Raw genomic sequence first — 26,555 nt, forward strand, 5'->3', positions numbered from 1 at the left:
TGATCAAAATAAAATCAATGCAAGAATAATGCATTGTGCTGAAAACTTAACCACAACAAAGGCAGAAGAAGAAACTATATTAAGCAAACCCTGGTCAAAATTTTCTATTTGATATGAATACTTATGCTATATTAATATTACACACATTTCAGTAGGCAGATGGATTTAAAACCATTGATCCAAGAACAATATTCATCTTAATATAGACATACTATCAAACTCAAAAGGGGAGTGAGTACTTGGAATAAATAACCATCCCCAAAACTAGGAAGCGATACCTTAAATGGATACCCACTGATGTTAGCCCACTGCTGCTCCATTAACCTCCTCTCCAATCCCCATTTGAAAGATTATTCCTGCCAGAAGCCGGAACAATTTGCACAGGCTTGGAGGTTCAGGGAAAGTTTTGTATGTATAGATACGTGCAGTAAGCACCAAATCCTGAAGCCACTTTCTGGTCCCAGTAGTTGAGCCAGTCATTGTGCATTGAATGTAGGGTTGGAGAGACAGAATCACAGAAATGTAGGGCTGGAAGGGACTTCAAGAAGTCATCAAGGCCAGCCCCCTGTGCTAAGGCAGGACCAAGTAAACCTAGAGCATCCCTGACAGGTGTTTGTCCAACCTGTTCTTAAAAACCTTCAATGATGGGGATTCCACAGCCTCTCTAGGAAGCCTATTTCAGAACTTCAGTATCCTTATAGTTCGAAATTTTTTTTGCTAATATCTAACCTAAATCTCCCTTACTATAGATAAACCCATTACTTCTTGTCCTACCTTCAGTGGACATGAAGAATAACTGATCACTGTCCTCTTTTTATAGCAGCCCTTAAAATTAAAGAATGTTATCAGTCTTCTTTTCTCAAGCCTAAACATGCACAGGTGTTTTAACCTTTCCTCATAGCTCAGGTTTTCTAAACGTTTTATCATTTTTGTTGCTTCCTCTGGACTCTCTCCAATTTAGTCACATTTCTCCTAAAGTGTGGTGCCCAGAATTGGACCCAGTATTCCAGCGAAGGACTCATCAATGCCCAGTAGAGAAGGACAATTACCTCCTGTGTCTTACACATGACACTCCTGTTAATACACTCCAGAAAGTTACTACCCTTTTTTGCAACTGTATCACATCGTCCACACTCATTCAATTTGTGATAGCTCCCAGATCCTTTTCAGTAATACTGCCACCCTAGTTATTTTGTAGTTGTCCATTTGACTTTTCCTTCCTAATGGAAGTACTTGGCACTTGTCTTTACTGAATTTCATCTTGTTGATTTCAGACCAATTCTCCAATTTGTCAAGGTGATTTTGTCTTTTCAAGGTGCCTGTATTACTTCCTACGTCCTAGATTCATCAAAGCATTTAGGTACATGTTTAATTTTAAGCACAAGAGTAATCCTGTATCCATTCATCAAAGCACTTGAGCACATACTTAAAGGTATAGGTAATTTATTAGTTATTATTTGTATTGTGGTAGTGCCTGGGAGCCCCAGTGGGGGATCACAGGACCCCATCTTGTTAGCAGCTGTACAAACACAGATAAAGACAGTCTTTACCCCAAAGAGCTTACAATCTAGCCGTGTGCTTCAGTCACATTTACTTCAATGCATGTTTAAGTGCTTTGAGGAATAAGCATGGACGCAAGCATGTCCTTAAAGCGAAGCACATGCTGAAGTGCTTTGCTGAATCAAGATCTCTGCATCTTCATGGAAAAGGAAAAAAAAATCCCAAACTATTTTTACATACTACTCTGATTCCCTCTTAAAATATATTACATTAAGCCACACTTTAAATATTTGTCTGGTATCTTACCTGAGCAGGGTATTTTAAAAAATACTTATTAAAAGACAAACTTCCCCCTAAACTATATAGGAAACTCTCTTTAATGAAATCACTATACCTTATGAGAGGTTTAAAAATGTTCCACAGAATTTTTATGAAGTTGGTTGGATGTACAACATAGAGTGCTTTAAGATTTTTCTTATACCTGTGAAAAGAAAATTAAATTGTTAGAAGACTTTTAATATCATATGCTGCAGCATAAAGTAGAGGCAATTGAATGAAAAGGTTTTATTACTGGAACATTAAATATATTCCTTTCAAGTATGCTAAAAAAAAATCTAATTCAGAGGAAATTGAATGTAAAATGAAAAAAGGAGCTGGTCAGTCCTGATGGCACAACAGTAGGCCAAGATTATACTATTACATTGCTAACCAATGTATGGGTTGTTTTGTGGATTTAATAATGGTGGTGGAGGGAAGCATATCTGTAAATGATAAAAAGAGCTTCTTGAAAGTTCCAGTGAAAGAAATAAGTATTTTACTTAGTTTTCCATTCTTTTCTATCACTGAGTTTCATACTGGGGAAAATGTTTATTCTTTCAGAATTAAAACCTACATCCATTCATTTATTTCTCTTGCTATGTTTGCTTTGGTTTGCTAGTAATCACTGAAGATATCTGGGGCAGAACACCAGCTAGTGTAAACTGATATAGCTCATCTGAAGCCAATGGCACTATGTTGATGTACATCAGCTGAGTCCCGGCTCCAATGTGTTTAAAACAAAATCTTTCTTTCCCCCCTAATCCTGATTGATCCCGCAGTGACGTATCTGATGTCATAAATAAAGGATCACAGTAGGACAAGCAGGAATGGAAATTAGGCTGCATGAAGGAAAAAGATCTTATATCAAAGGAGATACAGACAATGAGTGGCCAAGTATATTGGTTTGTATATAAATTGCCGCTTTTCTCTTCTAAATTTTCCCCAATAGAGAAGGTTCCTCTTGAATGCTGACCATTAAAGGATCATATTCCACTGATCAAGAATTGCTAAAACCACCTTTGCACAACAGCTTATATATTTAGAGGTGGGTAGGAGGAACCAAGCACTTAAAGCAGTTTCTTCTTTTTTATTTTAATTGAACCCAAGTGGTTTTGAGTGGGGGGGAAAAAACAGTATTGTTTTTATAAGGCCAGCATCAAAAAGTTTGGAACTGTGCACCTGGGAAGACTTTGAATAATAAAAAGCAGTTGTTTTATTGAGCTGAAGTTCAAATTTTGAGTCTATTTTATACCTGGAGGTAACAGGTGGACCCATTTCTTTTGTGCAAAGCTACATATTTATATTCTTCTTCACCTATGTAGCACAATTACATCCCCCAAAGACTTCTTTGAACCGCTGTTGTAAATAACTTAGCTGAAATTTTTCCTTTGAAACCCATTTATGTTGACTATTTTTATTTGTTGCACTCGCCAATTGGGGAAGAGAGGAGTACGGGGACAAAATCTAGTGCAAAAAGTGCACAGGGTATTTGTTTAGTTTTTCCTTTAGCTAGTAAAACTGAACATGAATATTGGGCTGTGAATATTGCTGTGAGCTTCCCAGTGTCAATGTGCTAAGAATTCCAACCGTGACTCAAATAATCAGTGTAAGGTTGCCTGCTTTTGCCCAATTACCCACTCTCATCTGGTTCCCTTTTGTTCTCTAAGTTTCTGGCTGGGGAGGAGGATGGAGAGAATGGGTTTGGGCAGAAATGAAGGCCAATTGTGTGAATAAGATGTGCACACTTCAGAAGCCAATGCAACTGAAGATATTTCCACTCTGTTGCTTCTCCCCCATATGGTGACTGTAAATTTGGCATGGCTTTGTGCCAAGAGTGTGTGTGACAGGACAAGCTTGCAATTTCACATGGTCATTCCTTTACAGGGAGAGACCCTAGCACAGCAAAGATCACTGTTACACATAGTGAACATAACAGAAGTCCCTCTCCAGTCTCAAAACCAAATGACTATCTTGCACTCACCATTTTGAGAATCTACTAGCAAAAGCAAACTCCCTCAGTCTGCCACTGAGCTGAGAGTGATATGTCATACAGCAGTTGAACGTTTCAGACGACAACATCGCTCTTCATATTTGATGGCTGCTAGGCAAAATTTTACTTTGTGTGTGGTGGGTATTTAATGTTTCAGTTTTTAGTGTATGAAATTCAAAAGGGTGGTAGGTTGGGTGTTGATCTCAGCCTCTCGAATCTGTAAAATTGGGCTGCGACTCTCCTAAGAACAGGATCTGCCATGAGATGTCTGGTAACTTCTCTCTTTGGTCAGAATAGTCTTTCTTGTGGTTATTTTGGTAGATCTGTTTCTAATCCCTTCCAGAATCATAAAGCTCAGAGGTGAGTGAAAAATGTAAAACAACAGTGCTACTTCTGACAGTGGGAGTAAGGGGAAAAGGGAGGCGTTTGCATGTGTTTGTTTTCTCTCACTTTGCTCTCTAGTTGTTTGCTCAGAGCAGAGAGATTGTAAAAGATGAACTGCTGCCAGTTGGGGCACTTTTAGCTCCACTACTAGAAACCTGTGTTTTTGGAACAGGGGTTCTGTCCTGGCTCCCAGGTCTGCAATACAATTTATCTAACAATTGCGGACTGCATCGTAAAATAGAAAACGAAGGAACTATGGCCTGTGTTATGAAGGAGGTCAGAACAGATCATCACCATGGTCCCTTCTAACCTTAAAATCTATGTAGTGAAATACATTCTGGGCCAGAATTTCAGAAGCTGGACTCTATTTTTCCTATCTCCAGCTTAGTCTAGGGAACTATTTAAGATATGAGCTGCTAGATCACAACTGTGAGATAATCAAAAATAACCAATGTCAATGTGTTGCAAACATCTTTTTAAATATGCCACGGAATAGCTGGGCCTCCTTATTATGGGTCTGCAGAATTTTTACACCCTGGATAATGTTTCCAATACCTAGAATGTTCATTGTTAATCATTTCTTCATGGTAGAAATTTCTAATCTAATCTACAGTAATGGAAATTAACTCTTTGATCTCAATAGCAAAGAAAGACCAAAAGGTAGACCTCTAGCTTGTTGGGTCTTCGTGAAGAATATGCCTCCTTCTTGGAAGTTAAACAGGATGTGATAGTTGGATCCTACCCACAGAAAGGGCAGACAGAATATTTGGAGAACATACTTCCTGTCAAATTCTTTGTAGGCACTTTGCAGCCAGTTCAGAGAGGGTTTATTCCGACTGTTCAGGCCATAGTGAAAGTAGACCAGGGTATAATCATTCTCCACATACTGGTCGAGTGTATACCTCAAGTATCTGAGAAGAGAGGCAATATTTTAGTATTAAAAAGTGATTTCTAAAGTATTTTTATGGATTTATAAACTGACAAGCGTCCAAAGAACCAAAATCACTATTTTTGCCCAGCAAACCAAAGTTTGTAAATTCATGTTCATGATCAATATTAATACACTCATTCATTATGTATCATAATGCCAGTGATTTCATGTTCGGGGGAAAATGTTCCACATTAAAAGAACGTGCCTAGTCAAGAGGTACAAAGATTGCAGTGCTGACAGGCAATCAAATGATGAAAAACCTGGGCATGCTTTCTGGAAATAATGAAAAAGCTTTGTGTTCCCATCTTTCTGAATTCCTATGTTCTGAATAAATAATGGCATCAACACTTGTCAAAAAACGGTGAAAAGTGAAATTTTGTGAAATATTTTTTGTCAATTTCAAATGTTTTGAAAATTTTTAACCAGCTCTAATTACTGTGGCTGGCATCAGATACTTCCCTCTTCCTTAAGTTAGTCTGGCTTTCTTTTGTAGGGATTTCATCATCAGATCCGTATGTGTTAAGATAATTTAAGGAAATGCACTTAAGTAATCCCATCTTGAAATAATATTGTATGTTTTTATACGTAGGTTTCTTTGTATTGATTCTTCTATGGTATAGTTTAAGGTACTTTTATTTTTCCTTTGTTGTACAATTAAGAATAAGACAAGGCATTTTTTCCCCACAGCTGAATTATTCAAACAAGGCAACAATGCCACTTGAGTAGTACCATCTCGACTCACCTCTCTCTGAACCAGATTTTAATTTACCTGTGTTATTACATTATCAATTCTTGCTTATTATTCTGCGCATAGTCTTAACAACGTTTCTTAATTGCTCTTTTCATTTAATAAAATGTGTAGTTCCATGTGGCATTCGTTAGGCTGGTGGGAGTCTGCAAGTTCTGAGCTCACTGTGACTATTATCTATGCAAATACATTTAACTTTACTGTTCTCTTGTCCTCCCATCTTCTACTCCCTTGTTTATTGCTTATTTTTCATTGCTTATTTTAAAAGTCTTAGACTGTGAATTATCTGGGACAAGGACTGTTTTTGCGTTATTTGTGTGTACAGGGATCTTGATCCCAGACTAAGGTTTTTAGGAGTTGCTTGAATGGAAATCATGACAATAATCATTCAGAAGGCGTTACAAAAAAATGAAAGTCTCTGGAAATAAAGGTTTACAGTATCCCCAAACATGCCCTTGTGCCCAAGCAATCTATTGAGCCTCCTGGCCTTATATAATTCCCTAGCTAAAATGCAGTACTTCTGAGAATAATGGAGCAGAGTTTAAGCTGGTGCAAATTACCACAGCTCATGGATCGATGACAATTTATGTGAGCTGAGCATCTGCCCCTTGTTTTTATACAGCCAATTGCCATTTCCAAGCCTGCAATACTATCCCTAGAAGCATTACTTACTGGGACAGCATTTTCAAGAATGACAATGAAAACGTTGCCATACCAAATCCATTCCAACATGGTTTCATTTCCAAAATATTGGCCATGCTGGCCTCAGTCTGAAAAGTTTTTCCTCAAACCTTAACTTGCTTGGTCTGATCCTAGAAAGGAAAGATGGTCCACTGCTGGCTTGGGACTCAGAAGACCTGGGTTCAATTCCCTGCTCTACCATAAACTTCCTGTTTGACCTTGGGCAAATTATGTAGCTGCTCTGTGCCTTGGCTTCCCATCTCTAACACTGGGATAATAGTATGGGATAATAGACAGGTCCTGGTTCTAATCCCATACTAGGTCCTCCAGATTGCAGCATTTTATCTCTGTTACCTTCCTACAACCGATCTTTAAAAAGGATGTTGTGAGAAGGAATAATCATTTACAACATCTTGAACCAAGAAAAACCAACACCATTATAAGATGAGATAATGAAATACTAAGCTTAATGAAATACTTAGTTCATTAAATGTTAGTAATGAATGTGAATCATCTAAAGATCAAAAGCAAAAAGCATTATAATGTAAACAATAAAACAGCATTCTTACTAAATGTTTTTTGAGAAAATAAAATAAAAACAGCTTTTGCTGTTCCTGCAGCTGGTTAAATACCACGAAAAGTATTTGACAAATATAATATTCAATAAATACAGATACAATTTATCAAATAGTAAGTTTGAAAAGTACTAAAAATATTTTAATTTTTTATGTTTGTTCCTCAAAATAAGTTACAATAGAAAAATCCATAAAGAGTTGATTAATAACATAACTACAATACACAAAAAACCCTGCTATTTCTGGTTAAGTAGCTGGGGCTTGGTTTCAAAGATAGTTTCTCACCTGATTCCGAGGCTTAGTGCTCGGGCTAGCATTAGTCACTTTTTTCCATACTCGACGAAAAAAAGCCCATTTACCTACAAATGAACTCATGAGACATGCCATTTAAAATTTTAAGCAGTATAAACTGCAGAGAGAGAGAGAAGGTGAAATGAGAGAAACTTACTCTAGGAGTCTGCTGTGATCGAGCTGATGGGAAGGGGGCATATGACAGCAACTGAAAGTAATCACCCTCCTCCCAGAATTGTCATCACCTGGTAAACAAACACAGTTAATGAAGACCTTTATATAGCTCATTTCATATGCAGAAGGATGATGAAACAAGATGCGGATACGAAGCAAAACCCTGGATCTGAACACCTACAAACTCTGAAAAAGACCTGAACTTTGTAAGTCCCATCTCCACTCCAGATATATTGCGAACTTTGCCATCAATTGACATCATGAATTCCTTTACTCACCACTGGAGTGAATTGAAGAAGTTGTTCAGCAGTGTACATAGGATGTTGGGGACAGAAGCAAAGAATGCCATATTCAAATGAAGGTGAGAGCACTGAGTTCCTTTCAGGAGGCATTCAACCCCCTGCAGAATTAAGTCCAGGAACATTAAGGGCCTGCTTTTCAGACTGGGCTTAACTTGGCTTCCCTTTCCCCATCCACATGGGGGCAAGACTGTTTAAACATTTTATGCCTATCTTTTGCATTTATAATGGCTATAACTTTTATATTTGTACTACTAAGGGGAAGGATAACTAATAGGTCATTCACTTGCTACCCGGGGACTTGGGAGTCCTTGGTTCAATTTCCTGCTTTACCATAGATTTCCTAGGTGACATAGGTGAATCACTTAGGGTATGTCCACACTGAATAGTAAACCTGAGTCTGTAGAACACAGGCCTGCAGATTGGTGTTTCCAAGTTTGTGCTTCAGTGTCCACACTGCAGAATAACCCCAGGCCTCCCAACTGTACTGATGTGTCCAAACTGCACTGCACAGACTCGAATCAGACCTTCTGCTTCTGGAAGTGTATCCCAGGGTTCCTTGCCAGCTGCATCTGCTCTCGGGCTTGGTTTGTAGTGGATTGTGGGAGAACTTGTCTATCCATCCCACGTGCCTTGACCAGAAATGGTCTGAGCCCACCGATACATCCAGCCAAGCCATTTTGTGTCCACATGCTCCCATCATCCCGATCCAGTGGAGGAACTTCTCCAGATCACGCTATCAGTCCTATTTTGGGACTCAGGCAGAGCATCTGTGATATGCTGGTGGACATTTTGTCGTCAATTGTTTTTGACCTACCAAACACACTGTGATGGGTTCGGTCACAGAGACCCCCTTGGGACTGTCATCTGACATGCAGAAACTATCTCTGAGCCCATTTTCCCTGTCAGCTTGGGACTCCAGAACCCTGTCTTGTTGAGCCAGACACGCCAGCCTGCTGCAGCACAGACCCAGGGTCTGAACCATGTCCCCAAAGCTGCAGACTTTAATTGAAAACCACTCAGCAGGTACTCCTGTCTCCAGCACCCAAACACCTAGCTCCCAATGGGATCCAAACCCCAAATAAATCCGTTTTACTCTGTATAAAGCTTATACAGGGTAAAGTCATAAATTTTCCGCCCTCTATAACACTGATAGAGAGATATATACACGGCTGTTTGCTTTCCCAGGTATTAATCATTAAACTCTGGGTTCAATAATAAACAAAAGTGATTTTATTAAGAATAAAAAGTAAGATTTAAGTGGTTTCAGGTAATAACAGACAGAACCAAGTAAGTTACCAAGCAAAGTAAAACAAAACATGCAAGTCTAAGCTTACTACATTAAGAAACTGAATATAGGTAAATCTCACCCTCAGAGATGTTCCAATAAGCTTCTTTCACAGACTAGACTCCTTCTTAATCTGGGCCCAATCCTTTCTCCGGTACAGTTCTTGTTAGTCACAGATCAGGTAGTAACTAGGATTTCTCATGACTGCAGTCCCCTTTGTTCTGTTCCACCCCCTTTAAAGCTTTGGCAGAAGGTGGGAATCCTTTGTCTCTCTCTGGATTCCCACCCTTCCTTCTAAATGGAAAAGCACCAGGTTTAAGATAAATTCCAGTACCAGTTGACACGATCACATGTCACTGTAAGACCCCATTCTCCATTCTTTCAGGGTTGGCCTGCACATACCCAGGAAGGTTTGCGAGTAAACAGAGCCATTTACAACCAATTGTCCTGGTTAACGGGAGCCATCTAGATTTCAAGCCATTATTAATGGCTCACACTTTGCATAGTTACAAAAGGACTTTAGAGTAATACTTCGTATTTCTTGCTTCAGATAAAAGAATGATACATACATGCAAATAGGATGAACACACTCAGTAGATTATAAACTTTGTAATGATAGCTTACAAGAGACCTTTTGCATGAAGCATATTCCAGTTACATTATATTCACACTCATTAGCATATTTCCATAAAACATATTGAGTGCAATGTCACACACACCTCTTGGAGGGGGACACTAACATGCCAGGTGATGCTGCTCAGACCTGTTGCCACAACTGCAGATTCCCCCCAAAACCAGTGCTTCTGGAGCAGGGGCACAAGTGCAGACCGTGAGACTGGATCATCATGTGGACCTGAGATGAACAGCAGAGGCTCCAGAACTTTCACATGAAAAAGCAGGTATTCCTGAGGGAGTTGTGAACAGCATGCTCTAACCCTCTCCAGTGCCACAACACACAAAAGGATCAACGTGGTGGTCCAGAAGCAGGTCACCATACCCATCTGGAAGCTGGCTACCCCAGACTGCTACAGGTCTGTTGCTAACCAGTTTGAGGTTGGCAAGTCAACTGTGGGGGTTGTTGCAGTGAAAGTTCATGAGGTGATCAGGACTGGGATGTGCACAAAGGCGGTGGGCATTAAAAGTGTGCCTGAAATAACTGCTGACTTTGAGAGGACCTGCTTTCCAAACTGCGCTGGGGCTATCAGTGGCACTCATGTGCCCGTAGTTAGCCCTCTATAAAGAGCATGAGTACGTAAACTGCAAAAGACACTACTCCATTATTATGCAGGCCCTGGTCGACCACAGAGGCAGATCACCAGCCACAATGGATGAAAAATTGTGTTAAAAATTAACAAGATGCTGATTTAGCATGGAGATGTACCCTGAGCCCATGCACAGACATGGCTAACTGCCAGCCATTGGGACACTTAACATAGACAGGCAGCCACCCTCTGCTGTAATTTGGACTCAGATGTCAGCTATCCTTGGACCAAATACAGACCCTGATTTTGTTTGGACTCATCACAGACATTTTTTTTTGACTCAGTGTACAGGTGGTCTGGGTCAGTGCAAGTGTGTCTGATTTATAAGGTACTATACCTTGAGGGAGCATCATGTAACCCCCATATTCCTCATCTGTATATAATTGTGATATTGCATATAAAGCGTGCCATGTGAGGTATCAGGGAAAAGGTTTGATCAGTTGAAAGTCACTGTTCTATCTGAATATCTATATCTTTAGTGTATAAGAAATTATGAGATTGTGTTGTAGGTTGTCACTAAAACATGCTGTAAATTGGGGAATCAGTCACATATTAGCTCTCAAGAGACAACAGCAAGGAAAGTAATCAACACCTGCGTGGGGTGTCAAACAACCATCAACAGCCATTGTCTAGCAAGGGAGCTACAATTCAATGACTCACCTGCATAAGGCCACACCAGGTGAATTGCTCAACCTTGCCTGGGGACTCAGCAATGCCCCCCAGACATGTCTGGATTTGTGTTCTCCAAGCACATGGACTAAAACAGAACACAGGGACCTCATGCTTGGCCTTTCTCCTTCCTCCACCTATGCTGCAAACAACAAAGACACTCAGAAGACTGAAGACTCCAACAGAGGGGACTGGCCCAGGTTTACAGGACAAACCCATATACTAAAGACTGCAGTGGGATGAGAAAAACTGCTTAATCTCGATGTTGCCCAGTCTAATAGGGTTGAGAGTTTAGACTGCATGCTTATATTTTATTTTATTTTGGTAACTAACTCTGACTTTTTGCCTATCACTTATAATCACACAAAATCTAACTTTTGTAGTCAATACATTTGTTTTACTGTTTATCTTTACCAGTATGTTTGCCTGAAGTGTGTGGTAAATCTGCTCAGATTTGCAAAGGCTGGTGTATATCTACTTTCCATTGATGAAGTGATTAACCAATTAATAACTTTGCACTGCTCATTTTGAGCGTGCAAGATGCTATATTCCTGAGGTACAAGGCTGGGAACTGGGGGGATTTGGCTGGTGCCTTTCTCTGTGTGATTCATGAGTGGCTCTCGGAGCACTCATGCAATCTAGCTGGGTGTGGGGCTCCACATGCTGTTGTGCTGAGCGATAACAGTACCTGGAGGGGTTTTCTGCTTGTCTCTAGCAAAGCATTGTGAGACACAGCCCAGGCTGGAGAGTTAAGGGAGCACAATAGTCCCACAGTCCCTGGCTGCACCCCAGGATCCCATCACAGGTATGTAAAGCCTTGTCTACACTACACAGTTTTGTCGACAAAACAGCAGAAGTATACACACTGAAATTTGCCTACACTGAAATGCTCTTCCCATCCATGCAACTCCCCTGCTATGCTGACGTAATAAAACCACCTCAACAAGAGGCATAGGGCTTATGTCGGTGTAGTTAGGGCAACGCTCAGGCACTTCCTCTGTTACTGGTTCTGCTGTGGGCTGCTCCACAGGTCTGTCTCCAAACAGGAACTGGATGTGAATTTTTGGGATGGAATGGCTGAGAAACACAGGCTGGGGGTTTGTGGGAGAGTGCTGGCAGACTCTCCAGACCCATATCTGGCAACCCAAACTTGAGCTGCATCTACAGTACAAAATCTGTGGACTGGGACCCGAATCACAGTCGAGCTAGGCCTTGGACCCAGACCTCTGGCTGAGTCTATAGGCCCAAATCCTGAGATCTTTCAGGCCTGATTGATGTGTGTGTGGATGGTAGGTGTCAGACCTGTATCAGAGTCCAGATTTACCATAAGAGTCAGATTCTTAAGATGCAGATAGGCACCTAGAGGGACTTTCAAAAGGGAGTTAGGTGCCTAGGTGCTACCTGTATCTTTAGGTACCTAAATATGCCTTTAAAAATGTGGCCCTTAGTCTCTCTGTGCCTCAGTTCCCCATCTGTAAAATGGAGGTAATAGCACAGCCCTATCTCACAAGGGGGTTGAAAGGATAAATATATTAAAGACTGTGAGGTGCTCAGATACTATGATAATAGGGGGCTATATAGCTACAATGGGAAGACATTTCTCTTAAATTGACTGGAATGCTCTGCATTATTTTAATGGGCCTAATTCACATATGACCCTGCCTAAACTCAAGCTTCAAAATAAATTACACTCAGGTCCTGCTCCTATTCCCACTGAAGTCTCAAGCAAGTTTGGCTTTGATGTCATGGGAGCAGAATAAATAAATGGTATTCTTCATTACCAGTTTCTTGCAAACAATCATCTGATAAATGGTTGGTAATGAGCAAGCCGAAGAAAAGGAAGAAAGAGTGAAGGGAAGGAAACGGGTGAAATTGGTAAACAAAATGAATTAATAAATAAATATTAAATCTTCTGAAAAGCTAGGACCATATAGCTTAAGACTAGTTCTTGGGCTGTTCTAACTTGTGCTACTGATGTTGGTCCAGGGCAGAAGCACTAAGCTAATGATCTTCTTAGCAACACAGCCATACAAATTTTACATGGATAACTAATGTCGCCAGTCTAGTAGGTACTAACACATTTTCAATCAACATAAGACAAGCAATTCCTTTTGTACTGAATGGTTTTGTATTGTTAAAAAAAACATCCTGTATTTCTTTTGACCAATACATGGACATTTTCATAATCTATGTATGTTTGGATTTGCCTGTATATATTCTACCGTACCTCAGAGACCCGCTGCAGAAGAGTATCTTGTTTCAAACCCTTCCCATTATGTTGGGGGAGGGGAAATAAATATTTAATGGAATTTTCATGTTAAAAAAATCCTGTTTAAAATACTAAATAGAATATTCACGTTCTACTTCAGAAAGAATAAGGCAATGAACAATTGGTGCATGCACTGAGGTAATCAGAGTCTGTTTATAAAACAGGTCACTATTTTATTTCCTGGGGGCACTTAAGTGCCTTTCATCTAAAATGCTCAGAGCACTTACAAAGGCATTCAAATCTGACAAATAAGCATTAAAATTAATGATAAACAAACATGAAATTACAAACATTACCAAAAGACTTTTCTTCCCTAAATCCTGACACTATTTGACCTATTTGTTCATGTCTGACAGATATGTTACTATACATCATTCATATAATACAGGCATATAAGACAGACATGATATTGTATTAGCAGAAGTAGGTGCACTATGAGGGGTTTCTACACCTTCCTTTGGGCATCCAGTCTTAGCTACCATTGGAAACAGGTAGAACAGTTTCTTTGTCAGATAAAATCACCTCCATAAACAACAGAAATCTATGCATGGTTTCCAGTTAAGGTAATAAAGTCTCTTCTTGTTACTTTTGAACTCCTGCCTGCATTGGATCACCTGCACTAAAGGCTAGAATACCCACCACCTACCTCTTATACAGAGTTTATAACCTATATCTTTACAAAGGAAGTAGGTACTATTATCCCTATTTTACTGATGGGAAAACTGAGGTGAAGTGACTTGCCCAGAGTTACCTAGCAGGACTGTAGCAAAGCAGAGAATCCTTCTCTCATGAGCTCGAAACCATGAGTCTTGGTCCACCATCCACACTGCTCATTGGTAGAAGGCACAGTTACCTTACAATCAGAAAAGATGACTGGGACTCATGACTCTTGGATTCTATTCCCAGCTCTGCCATGATTTACTGTGTGATCTTGAGTATATTACCCATTCTGTGCGTCAATTTCTCCATTTGCATTAAGGGTATAATAATAATACCAACTTCACAGGAATGTTGAGACACAGAAAAACTCCTGGTTTTTTCTTCATACAAGTCTAATTTGTTAATAAAATTTTGAAGAAAACAACCATCATTTAAAAATTAATGGCTGACCGAAACAAAACTGGACCTCCACTGGTATGACTGAGACTGCTGGCCAGATGTTCTGTGTGAGAACCTTGCAGCTTGGAATTCACTACCCCATTCAGTCTGAACTATCTTGACTCAGATGACCTCACGTTCCCCCCCCCCCCCCACACACACACACACATTTGAAAACTGGGGTTTGGAGCGGCTTGGAATTGTTACTGTAAGAGTTCAAGGAGGAGTGGGGTTTGTGATAGGTTATCTTAAATTTCTATATTTAGGATTATTTTTATAGTGTGTCAAGGGCACCTAGAGCATACAGATAGGCCTTTATTTTACCATGTATAGAATTTAAAATACATAAATAAAGTAAAAGTTACGCCTCATTTTCCTGCTAAATTGACAAGAAGTAAATTAGAAGAGAAGAATGCTCATTCTGTATGGAAATCAATGCAAAAAGAAGTACAATCTGAACAATACCCCTTGATGTATCAATATATTTTGAAGTGTTTTCAGGTCAGAGTGGTTTTGTTTTAACTTAACTTATTTTTCTTTATTTCATGGACTGATGGCATTCAGGAATTTCAGATGAAAATGGATAACCTGCTCAACCTTCTTTGAAAAATGGTACTTCTTGCATCTGTTGCCATTCCCCTGTTCAGATGAGTATATTCAAGTAAAACCACTTCTGCCCATCTTTCCCCCCCATTTCAGAGTTACAGCTTCTAAATATCCCAAAAAGAAACCAGAAGAACTGGGAATGAAAGGGTGGAACAAGCCCCACTGAGATGCAAGCAGTTTGGCCTCAGCACTAGATTCCATCTACCCCTGGGGAAGAAGGCTGTCATGAGAACACTCATCTCAAGAAGAGGAAGAGGGGCAGAGAGCAAAGGAGTACCATTTCTCAAAGAGGAGGCCCATGTTTTCTAGTTTCTGGAGACCATCTGTATTCACCAAAGAAATATGAGTCATGCAGGTGGGCATGTGCCACAAAGTTTGAATCCCGAGCTTCTCAAAGTACGATGCAGTTCAGATCCGAGGCCCTATTTTAGGCCTGTATCCTGTTAATATTAAGCTCGTTACACAGATATGGTTACACACACACACACACACACACACACACACACACCCACCCACACCAATTTTAAGTGAAATTTAATTTCTAATGCTTTTCCCCATTGGTTTGAATTAAGGATGAGTTTCTAACTGTCTTGATTTCTCTTGCTTCCTACCTGTTAGCATGAAACTGCCAGATGATAGCTAGAAATAGCCAGATGTAGAAAGGCTAAAAACTCGAGTTCTTTCTTAAATACTTCTTTTGTTTCTATGTTCACTTTCCGTATGTTTACCTGCCTATAAAAAGTTTGAAAGGAAAATCACCATGTAAATTACTTGGAGATTTTCAGATGAAAAGGTACTATGTAAATGCAAAGATGGTTATTATTTTGAGGTCCAATATTGAAGTCCTTAAGGAGCCCAAACCCTGCAATTAACTCTGCATGGGAAGAGCCCTATTCTCCTGCAGAATTCCATTAATTTCAATGGGGCTCTGTGCAGGGGCAGGGATCTGACTGCATGGAATCAGTTGCAGAATAAGGAGCAGATTTTCAAAGGTATTTACATGCTTAAAGATGCAGCTATATGCCAAATGGGATTTTCAAAAGTGTCTAAACAGGTTAGGCACTAAACGCCCATTGAAACTAAACACCTGCTTTCACACTTTTGAAAATCCCACTTGGGGATATGTGCATCTTTAGGTGCCTAAATACCTTTGTCAATCTGGCCCATAGTTCTCACTCAGACATAAATCTCTGAAGACATTAAGCCAAATTGCGCTCTCAACCAATTCAGGGACTGAAATCGATTTCCCCTCTTGAGGCATGTGAGGATATTAAGTGCTACCCTTGGATCAATCACCTAGGATCACGCACCTAAAGCAAAGAGTGTAAAGGAAGAGACCTCAGCAGATTATTGGCTGTGACAGCATCAAGACTATCAGCTGGAGCAGATTGTGTTGAGCCAGTTCTCCTAATACTATGAAACCAAAATGTTCCTATGCATTATGTGCTGACAGAAAACGCTTCCCCATGGAGAAGGAGCGTATAATGCGTACAGTCCAGATTAAGATTTGTGCAAATTAAAATATAAGATCACAGGAAAACCTCTGGGATTTTCTGTCCATATTTCAAATCTGTGCAATAGGTGCACATTCAACAGCATTTTTATCCCCAGTACAAGTTTTAATTAAAAACAAACAAACCAACCAGCAGATGTGAGGAAGGGCAGGTAGGAAAATTAATGGTTTACTTTTTAATTAAGATCATGGATGGCATTGCAATTGCTAACTGCATGTTGCAGATTAAAGGTATTTTATAATGCATGTAGCTCATCCCAATCTGAAAATAAACTCTTGGGACTCTTGTAAAGTCAAGCACTATTTTTGAGGATTTTTTGTATTGATTAAGCAATATAAAATACTATCATCATTTTATGATGTTTTCTACAATGTCAGTTACAGCTACAAGGCCTGCTTCTGCTCCTGCTAGAGTCAATGGGAGTTGTGCGATTGACTTTAACAGGAGTAGAAATGGGGCCAAAATCTAGGAAGGTAGCCATAGCAGCAATAGAAGTTTCCCATATTTTTATTACTTCCAAATAATTTAAGCTTAGTGATAATGGTACCAGTTTGTACCAAAAACTGTACCACAGAATTTCTAACAGTAAAAGTATAGGAATATACTACTGACCACATGGCCAGGATGGTGACAGTGATTGTGAAATGCTTAGGGAGATTAGGGAGGCTACAAAATCAGGAAGCCTAAAAATCTGGAGGATTTCAATTATCCCCATATTGACTGGGTACAAGTTACCTCAAGACAGGATGTAGAGATAAACTTTTTGGATGTTATTAATGGCAGTTTCTTGGAGCAGCTAGTCCTGGAACCCACAAGGGGAAAGGCAATTCTTTATTTAGTCCTAAGTGGAGCACAGGATCTGATCCAATAGGTGAATTTATCTGAACCACTCAGTAATAGCGCCCATAATGTACTTAAATTTAACATCCTTGTTGGGGGGAAAATACCAAAGAAATCCACCACTGTAGCATTTAACTTCAAATAGGGGAACTACACAAAAATGAGGAAGCTAATTAAATGGAAATTAAAAGGTACAGTAACAAGAGTGCTTGCAAGCTGCATGGAAGCTATTTAAAAATAACATAATAGATGCTCAGGCTAATGTATTCCTGCCTAGACCAACAACAAAAACAGTAAGACCACCAAAAAATGCCACCATCGCTAAACAACAGAGTAAAAGAGGCAGTTAGAATCAAAAAGACATCCTTTACAAACTGTAAGTCATATCCTACTGAGGAGAATAGAAAGGAGCATAAACTCTGGCAGGTCAAATATAAAGTGTAATTAGGCAGGCCAAATTTTTTTTTTAAAGAGCAACTAGCAAAAGACACTAAAACTAACAGCAATTTTTTTCAAGTACATCTAAAGCAGGAAGGGTGCCAAACAATCAGTGGGGCCATTAGATGATCGAGATGTTACAGGAGCACTCAAGGAACACAAGGTTGTTGCGGAGAAGCTAAGCTCTGCATAAGTTTTCACTGCAGAGGATGGGAGGGAGATTCCCACACCTTTGCCATTCTTTTTAGGTGACAAATCTGAAGAACTGTCCCAGATGAGGTGTCAATAGAAGAGGTTTTGGAACAAATTGATAAATTAAACAGAAATAAGATACTAGGCCCAAATGGTATTCACCCAAGAGTTCTGACGGAGCTCAAATATAAAATTACAGCTCTACCATACATCTACAGTGGTATGTAACTTATCACTTAAATCAGCCTCTGTACCAAATGACTGGAGGATAGCTAATATGATGCCAAATTAAAAAAAAAAACACACACACTCCAGAGGCTATCCTGGCAATTACAGGCTGGTAAACCTAACTTTAGTACCAGGCAAATTGGTTGAAACTACAGTAAAGAAACAGAATTATCAGACACATAGATGAACATAATGTTGGGGAAGAGTCAACACAGATTTTGGAAAGGGAAATCATGCCTCACCAATATATTAGAATTATCTGAACATGTCAACAAGCATGTGGACAGTTGATATAGTGTACCTGAACTTTCAGATATCATTTGATAATGTCCCACACCAAAGGCTCTTAAGCAAAGTAAGCAGTCCTGGCATAAGTGGGGAGTTCATCTCATGGATTAGTAACTGGTTAAAAGATAGGAAACAAAGGATAGGAATAAATGGTCAGTTTTCACAATGGAGAGAAGTAAATAGCAGGGTGCCCTAAGTGGGCGAAATATATGATAGAAGTCTATAAAATCATGAATGGTATGAAGAAAGAGAATAGGAAGTGTTATTTCTTCACATAACACAAGAACCAGGAGAAACCCAAAGAAATGAATAGGCAGCAGGTTTAAAACAACCATAATGAAGTACTTCTTCACACCACACACAGCCTATGGAACTCATAGCCAGGGGATGCGTGAAGGTCAATACTATAACTGGGTTAAAAAAAAAAAGTAGATATGTTTATGGAAAATAGATCCATCAATGGCTATTATCCAAGATGATCAGGGATGCAACCCCATGCTCTGGTGTTCCTAAACCTCTGTGGACTGCTGGGACTGGATGACTGGGGATGGGTCATTCAATAATTTCCCTTTACTGTTCACCCCTCTGAAGCATCTGGCACCGATCACTGTCAGAACACAGGATGCTGGGTTAGATGGACCATTGATCTGACCCAGGATGGACATGTATATGCTTTTATGTAATGGGACTAATCCTTGTTTGTGTCAGGGATGTTGTGGATGGTTGTTCTAAGCTACCTTTCTGCTTTTATCTGAAACTTGGGTAGCTGAGGTAAAAAAGGGTCTCCAGGATAACCTAGAGCAGCCTAAAAATGTTATCTTTTGTCCACCAAGCTTAGCAAACGGCAAACCACGTAACATATGAATCAAGAGCCAAAATATGACATTCCCCCCTAGCTACAACACTATGAGCTGAGATCTTCAAAGCTTCTTAGAAGATTCAAATGCTCAATTTCGATTAATTTGAATGGAGTTGGAAGTGAGTCTGAATCCCTTAGGCAACTTTGAAAATCCCAGCCAAGAGCACTAGAAATGAAATTCTCCCCTTTGCAGAGAGCTTTGCAGAGGTCTTTGCTCCACAGAAATCCGCTGTGAGCCCTATGGAATCTTTAGATGAAGAAAGAATGTAAAAGAAAATTACAGAGATGCACGGCCAACAATTTTAAGGATGTTGTTTGCACTTAAATAGTTCACTCCTTAGGAAACTGTAATGCTTTTTAACATGCACCAAAATTGCCATGGATGTTCTAAACCTTTTATTTTTTTAGCATAATTAATTAAGCAGCAGGAGCAAATTGTTTATTATTTAGGACACATATTTGATTCACTCAGTGAGCACTGAGACGGACATGGATTTGAAGACTCCATAGTTATTTCACAGTTATAAAAAATGGTAGTGCTTTCATTTCACAAGTCCTTTCTCTGACTGTGTTTGCTATTCTGAATTCTAGTCATGCTCTTCATTTATTTGGAAACCAGTTCTTTGTGAAAACACAACACCTGGAATCATGGCTTTAGCTCGATTCAGGAAAGCACCTAAGCATGTGCTCAAGTGATTTCCTATATAAGGACAGATTAAAGTGCATGCTTAGGTGATTTCCTGGATCTGGGCCTTTGTTTGTTCTTTTCACCAATCAATCACTTTTAATATATTTTCCATATAATTTTTTTAAACATCTTGTTCTTTCAGTCAGACAAAAGCAGAAGGCACCACTGATTCTGATGTAATTAATTGTTTGTTTAGTTTCATCTGGTTCCATTCTTGAAGTTGAAATAGCAGAGTGAGCCAAACCCATCCCAGATTTAATTCTGAAGTCAGAGGAGTTATACCTGGAATGAATTTGGACCTCCGTATTACGGAGATGCTCTGGTGTTGTATTGAGGGTTACCACCAGTTTTAGAGATACAAACTCAATATTTTGCTGTTTCACAAGTAGCTTCCAAGAAAATGTGGATTAAATAGAACAAAGAAATACAAGGCTGGTTCAATGGAACATGTATACCTTGTGCCTATATTCTTCAAGTGTGAGATTTTACACCTTCCTCTGAAGCAATTAATTCCTCAGGGATCGGTTTTGGGACCAATCTTATTTAATCTTTTTGTTACTGACCTTGGCACAAAAAGTGGGAGTGTGCTAATAAAGTTTGCAGATGATACAAAGCTGGGAGGTATTGCCAATTCGGAGAAGGATCGGGATATTATACAGGAGGATCTGGATGACCTTGTAAACTGGAGTAATAGTAATAGGATGAAATTTAATAGTGAGAAGTGTAAGGTTATGCATTTAGGGATTAATAACAAGAATTTTAGTTATAAGTTGGGGACGCATCAATTAGAAGTAACAGAAGAGGAGAAGGACCTTGGAGTATTGGTTGATCATAGGATGACTATGAGCTGCCAATGTGATATGGCTGTGAAAAAAGCTAATGCGGTTTTGGGATGCATCAGGAGAGGCATTTCCAGTAGGGATAAGGAGGTTTTAGTACCGTTATACAAGGCACTGGTGAGACCTCACCTAGAATACTGTGTGCAGTTCTGGTCTCCCATGTTTAAAAAGGATGAATTCAAACTGGAGCAGGTACAGAGAAGGGCTACTAGGATGATCCGAGGAATGGAAAACTTGTCTTATGAAAGGAGACTTAAGGAGCTGGGCTTGTTTAGCCTAACTAAAAGAAGGTTGAGGGGAGATATGATTGCTCTCTATAAATATATCAGAGGGATAAATATAGGAGAGGGAGAGGAATTATTTAAGCTCAGCACCAATGTGGACACAAGAACAAATGGGTATAAACTGGCCACCAGGAAGTTTAGACTTGAAATCAGACGAAGGTTTTTAACCATCAGAGGAGTGAAGTTTTGGAATAACCTTCCAAGGGAAGCAGTGGGGGCAAAAGATCTATCTGGTTTTAAGATTCTACTCAATAAGTTTATGGAGGAGATGGTATGATGGGATAATGGGATTTTGGTAAGTAATTGATCTTTAAATATTCAGGGTAAATAGGCCAAATCCCCTGAGATGGGATATTAGATGGATGGGATCTGATTTACTATAGAAAACTCTTTCCTGGGTATCTGGCTGGTGAATCTTGCCCATGTGCTCAGGGTTTGGCTGATTGCCATGTTTGGGGTCGGGAGGGAGTTTTCCTCCAGGGCAGATTGGAGAGGCCCTGGAGGTTTTTTTGCCTTCCTCTGTAGCATGGGGCATGGTTGACTGGAGGGAGGCTTCTCTGCTCCTTGAAGTTTTGAACCATGATTTGAGGACTTCAATAGCTCAGACATGGGTGAGGTTTTTCATAGGAGTAGGTGGGTGACATTCTGTGGCCTGCGCTGTGCAGGAGGTCGGACTAGATGATCAGAGTGGTCCCTTCTGACCTTAGTATCTATGAATCTATGAATTAATGAACTACTGGTGGAAAACCAGTGTCAGACTTACTGGAGTGGCTCACAACCAAGTGTGCCAACCTCATGGCAGACTGTCAAAAAGCAGGGCAGACACCCCAAAATGATGGTATGTTCTATAATTAGATTTCATCAACCCTGTAATAAATGTGAACTCCTAGATCGCTGTAGCAATTTTACCAGGGAGTCACAAAGAGTCCCCTTGGACTCTCCAGTCTATCTTGCCATCTGGCAAGCTGAACTTAGTGATAAATGGTAACTTACAGCAAAAATCACAAAATATTCAGGTTGCTTCCAGTCCTAGAGACTAGTTGCTTACCCCGATCTCACACCAAAGATAACACCTATAGCCAATGCTGCAATAAACTAACTAAAGGCTTATTAACAAGGGAAAAGAAATGACAGCTATTTACAGGTGAAAGCAAGCAAGCATATATACACAAATGAGTTCCGCCTGTGATGACTGGTGACAGAGATATAGTAATCTGTCAGCACTGAATGTCTTTTTAGGGCTTAATCTGGGTCAACCCTGGGGACCTCAGTTTATTGTTTCTTGACTCCAGCCCTTGTGAGAGTACAAGAAAGCTATTTTTATTTCCCTCTTCCAGCATTCAGACAGATGGGACAAAGCCTTCTGCACGTATTTCTCCATGGGTAGATGGGGAAATCAACAAAGATTTTGTCCTACAATGGACCACTTAATTTTTGATACTCCTTCTGGATGGGTGGGGGGGAGTCTCTCTTCCCATCTGAGTTCACAAGTTCAAAGCAGGCATTTTTATAATTCTAAAACAAACATATTTTACCTTGTAGCATGGAATACAGACATTACAAATAAGATTAACGCATGCATCAGTTTAAAAGCATTTCATAGAGTCTAAACACATCCTTACAAGTCTAACACCCATTGTTCAAATATATTAACATATAGTTGAACAGGTCTAGTTTCCAGCTATGAATTTGTCAGTGCTCAGCTGATGCCTACAGACTTGGCAAGAGCTGGCATCTGATTTACCAGCACACGGTACCAGATTAAAAGGACCACTGGTCTGTTCTGGAGATGTGCCTAGACCAGATCCTCAGATCCATACACTCCCAAATTCTGAAAGAGTTCACATTCAGATCTGAACCTTGACGCTCAAGCTCAGCTTTATTTTCTTTTACATCGAGATTCCTGTGTTCTTAGTGTATCACAAAGTAAAAGAGATTATAAGCAGGTCTTTGTTCTCTTGTTGAATTTGGGCAAATACACAGTCCACTCATACCCTAAGACTTTAGACCTTCCTCTTGTGCAATGCTTTCAGTTTTGACTTCTAAAAACCAAATATAGTATGTACAGTCTGATAGCCAAGAGATCGATATGAAACATTTATTTCTTGTATGGGCTATGTGAATGTTGTATTTTGTGGTTTTTGATTAAAATGACTGGAAAAGAGAAATTTATAGAGGAGACATTATTATAACGATCATTTTAAGTGGAAAAGAGGTAGGAGCTAGTGAACATGCACATTTAAAACCAAAACCAACTCAACTCAAATTACCAGCTATGGCTTAACAGCTAACAGGACAAAAGCACATATCTAAGTATTAAGACAGCAGATATCAGAAATTCTTCTAGAAACACACAAAATCAGCACACATGCAAAAATACTGCACAGGGTCATGCAAGAAATAATTAGAGGCCATACTGTGAGAGGATAATGGAACATAAAAACGGCTATACTGGGTCAGGCCAATGGTTCATCTAGCCCAGTATCCTGTATTCTGACAGTGGCCAGTGCCAGACACTTCAGAGGGAATGAACAGGGCAATTATCAAGTGATCCATCCCCTGTCATCCAATCTCAGCTTCTGGCAGTCAGAAGAAAATAAGGGAAAGAGCTTCATGTATTATGTAGCTTTTACATGTTCCTCCACTTGCACCACAAGAAAAAAAAAATCTCAATTTTATTTCTAATCAATATTAAAGTAAAAACAACCAGTACTGCAACAGCCTTTACTGCTGTGGGATTCCAAAAATGTTCATATGCTTACAAATGGGTACATCACCAGACCAGCAGAATAATTTGCATGTTTCAAGCTGACATATATGTAAAATAGCCAACTGCATATCAGCATTAATGAGACAAGTCAATCTGAGTAAACATCCCAATTTCAGTCTGAACAATTATTACAGCTAGAACTCTTTAAAAAATCCACCACACTTTTGTTTGACAGTGGAAATTGGATTAACTCTGTTCTTATTTCTACAGTGTGAAATAGACTCCAAAGAATCTTTTGGATCTTGTCAAAGCTATTGTTATGGTAAGCAGGTACAAATTATTTTAATTTACGGGAGGAATACTAGATTGTTATTAAAACATAATGAAAGGCCATTTTTTGCATTTAAAAAATTGTGGAAAATAAAATCAAAGTAAAAGCCAGAACAATTATTGCACAGAATCTTCACTTAAATTCTGTCCTCTTATTCCTTACCCATTTATAATATATTCCATTGTCTTTCAACCACAAAATTAGAATGAACGAATAGCTTGCAGAGTTACTTTAACTAAGCCACTCCAAACACTGAAATTATAATTTGTTTTATTTGAGAGATGATTAAAGTGTATAATAAACTAGGTACAAATAATTTTTTTAAATGATTTTTATTTTCAAAAGGAACTGACCTTTTCCCAGAGGGGAAGGAGATTTGAAAAGACTATCCCTTTCTGAGTTGCTTTAAATCCAGCAAGCATATGAATTTGATTTAGCACCAGTTAGAAGAGGGAGTAGAGACGTCTCTGTGCTGAATTGAAACGTTCTCCCTCCCCGCCGCCTCCTTTATCTTTTCTTCTTATTTGATTCTCCTCTAGAATTTTATGATTTTTAAATATTAAACAAAGATTCTGATGTGCAGCTGCTGGCTATTTGAATGCACTTGGGTTTTGCATTTAAATTGTTCAATGTGCTTACCAAGCTCCAGCATGTTATTCCTGACTGATGTGCCAGCTAAAACCCACTGCTTTCTGATCTTAAAGCAGTTATTTTTGACTACCAAGGCTGGCACATTAGGAAAATCATTTGTACAGAAGTAAACATTTTAACCAGATGCATCCCTGGTGTACTTCTATTTGCTTCGATGGAGGTAAGCCAAGGATATATATATATGGCCTTTTGATTTCAGTTTGAGCAAACATGCTTAAGAAGAGAGCTCTAAAACGAAACAAGGAAGCTGCAAATGAGGTTTCTTTTAAACCATGCTGGTTCTCACTCCAGAGAAATCTTGAAGCACATGCCCCTCCCCGATATGTCACAAGACTAAGGTGAACATCCACAAATAAATATAAGTCAAGTAAGACTGTTATTGAATAGAGAGGCTACTTAACATTCTTTATCCACTTTGTATTCTCGTTTCCTGTGGCTCACCAACAGTGAAAGCGTGATTTTTTTTTTTAAAGGAGTTGGCTCAAGGAGGAGAGTATATATATCACTTACTCCAAAAATTTTGGCCCCTTTTGAATTTCCCCACCATTTAAACTCCTCCTACTCAAGGGGCAGAGCCTGGCTCAGAATATTTTCAGTTTGCTTCCATGGTATTTAGATATTTTGTTCAACAACTGGTTTCCTCTCATGCCAATTTCCTAATTCAGGAGAAATCGCTAAGATTGCCATGCAAATAAAAAATAATAAGCAAATCTCAGAAGAAATTTTCAAACTGCATCTTTCAGAGGGTTTAGCTGTGCATCAGGCACTGTGCCTGTAAGTCATGATTAACATATAATGATGGTCTAGAAAATACTTAGTCCTGTCTCAGTGCAGAGGACTAGACTAGAGGACTTATCAAGGTCCTTTCCAATCCTACATTTCTATGATATCCTCCAAGAAGGATAAATACTGAGGTATCTGTTAGAATTAATAGCACCTACAGTAGACAAATTACAAGTGTCAATGAGTTCCACTGGGGCTTTGAATGCAGGGAAGATGAGGTACACAAACATAAAATAAAACCTCTCTTACAACAAGTGACTGAAAGTATAATGTATTGCTAGAAGGAAAAGTTCAGATTCTCAAATCCAGGCCCACAACATTCGGGTGCTAAGTATAACAGGGGGAAAAAAGCATTACCTTCATGGACAATTTTCTGGCAGATCTGTTAAAGCTGAATATAAAAGATGATACCTTTTATTTACTGAAGTATCATCCTATAACGATATGTAAGGAGGCAAGTGGTAGAGGTTGCTGGAGGGACATTATAATGACCTTGATATTTTCAAAGTCTCTTAACTTCTCTATTTGTGTTTCTAAATTTCTTTTCTATTTCAAAGGTTCGCCAGCTCTTTCACACTTGTTAATTTAGTTTCAGGGACTTCATGCAGAGCTTTGATGTCCTGGTATTTTTCTCTGTCACACATCAGGGTGTGGGTGGTGTGATCTAGTGGTGTGAACAGGAGTCTGGCCTTGTGGCCGAAGCAGAATCAGAAGGCAGAACCAGAAGAGTGGTCGGGGACAAGCCAATGATCAGAGTCAGGAGTCCAGAGGAAGGTCGGGATTAGGGCTGGAGCAGGAGAAGGCATGGGTTGGAGCAAGAGCTGGTA

The 26,555-nt window shown here is 39.4% G+C and overlaps 1 protein-coding gene across 5 annotated transcripts in view; it reads right to left on the reverse strand.

Annotated features, from left to right (window-relative positions):
* The window catches only part of ARHGAP8 (Rho GTPase activating protein 8), a 122,313-nt gene that overhangs the window by 62,215 nt on the left and 33,543 nt on the right, over positions 1-26,555 (reverse strand). For all 5 annotated transcript variants that reach the window (XM_043515484.1, XM_043515471.1, XM_038385568.2 and 2 more), the window contains 3 exons: positions 7,576-7,663; positions 4,972-5,103; positions 1,895-1,981 (listed from right to left, as the gene is read on the reverse strand). In XM_043515484.1, coding sequence (XP_043371419.1) covers positions 1,895-1,981; positions 4,972-5,103; positions 7,576-7,663 — 307 coding nt within the window. The remainder of the gene's footprint in view (positions 1-1,894; positions 1,982-4,971; positions 5,104-7,575; positions 7,664-26,555) is intronic.

Source organism: Dermochelys coriacea, chromosome 1, assembly GCF_009764565.3.
Source record: "Dermochelys coriacea isolate rDerCor1 chromosome 1, rDerCor1.pri.v4, whole genome shotgun sequence".
Lineage (NCBI taxonomy): Eukaryota > Metazoa > Chordata > Testudines > Dermochelyidae > Dermochelys > Dermochelys coriacea.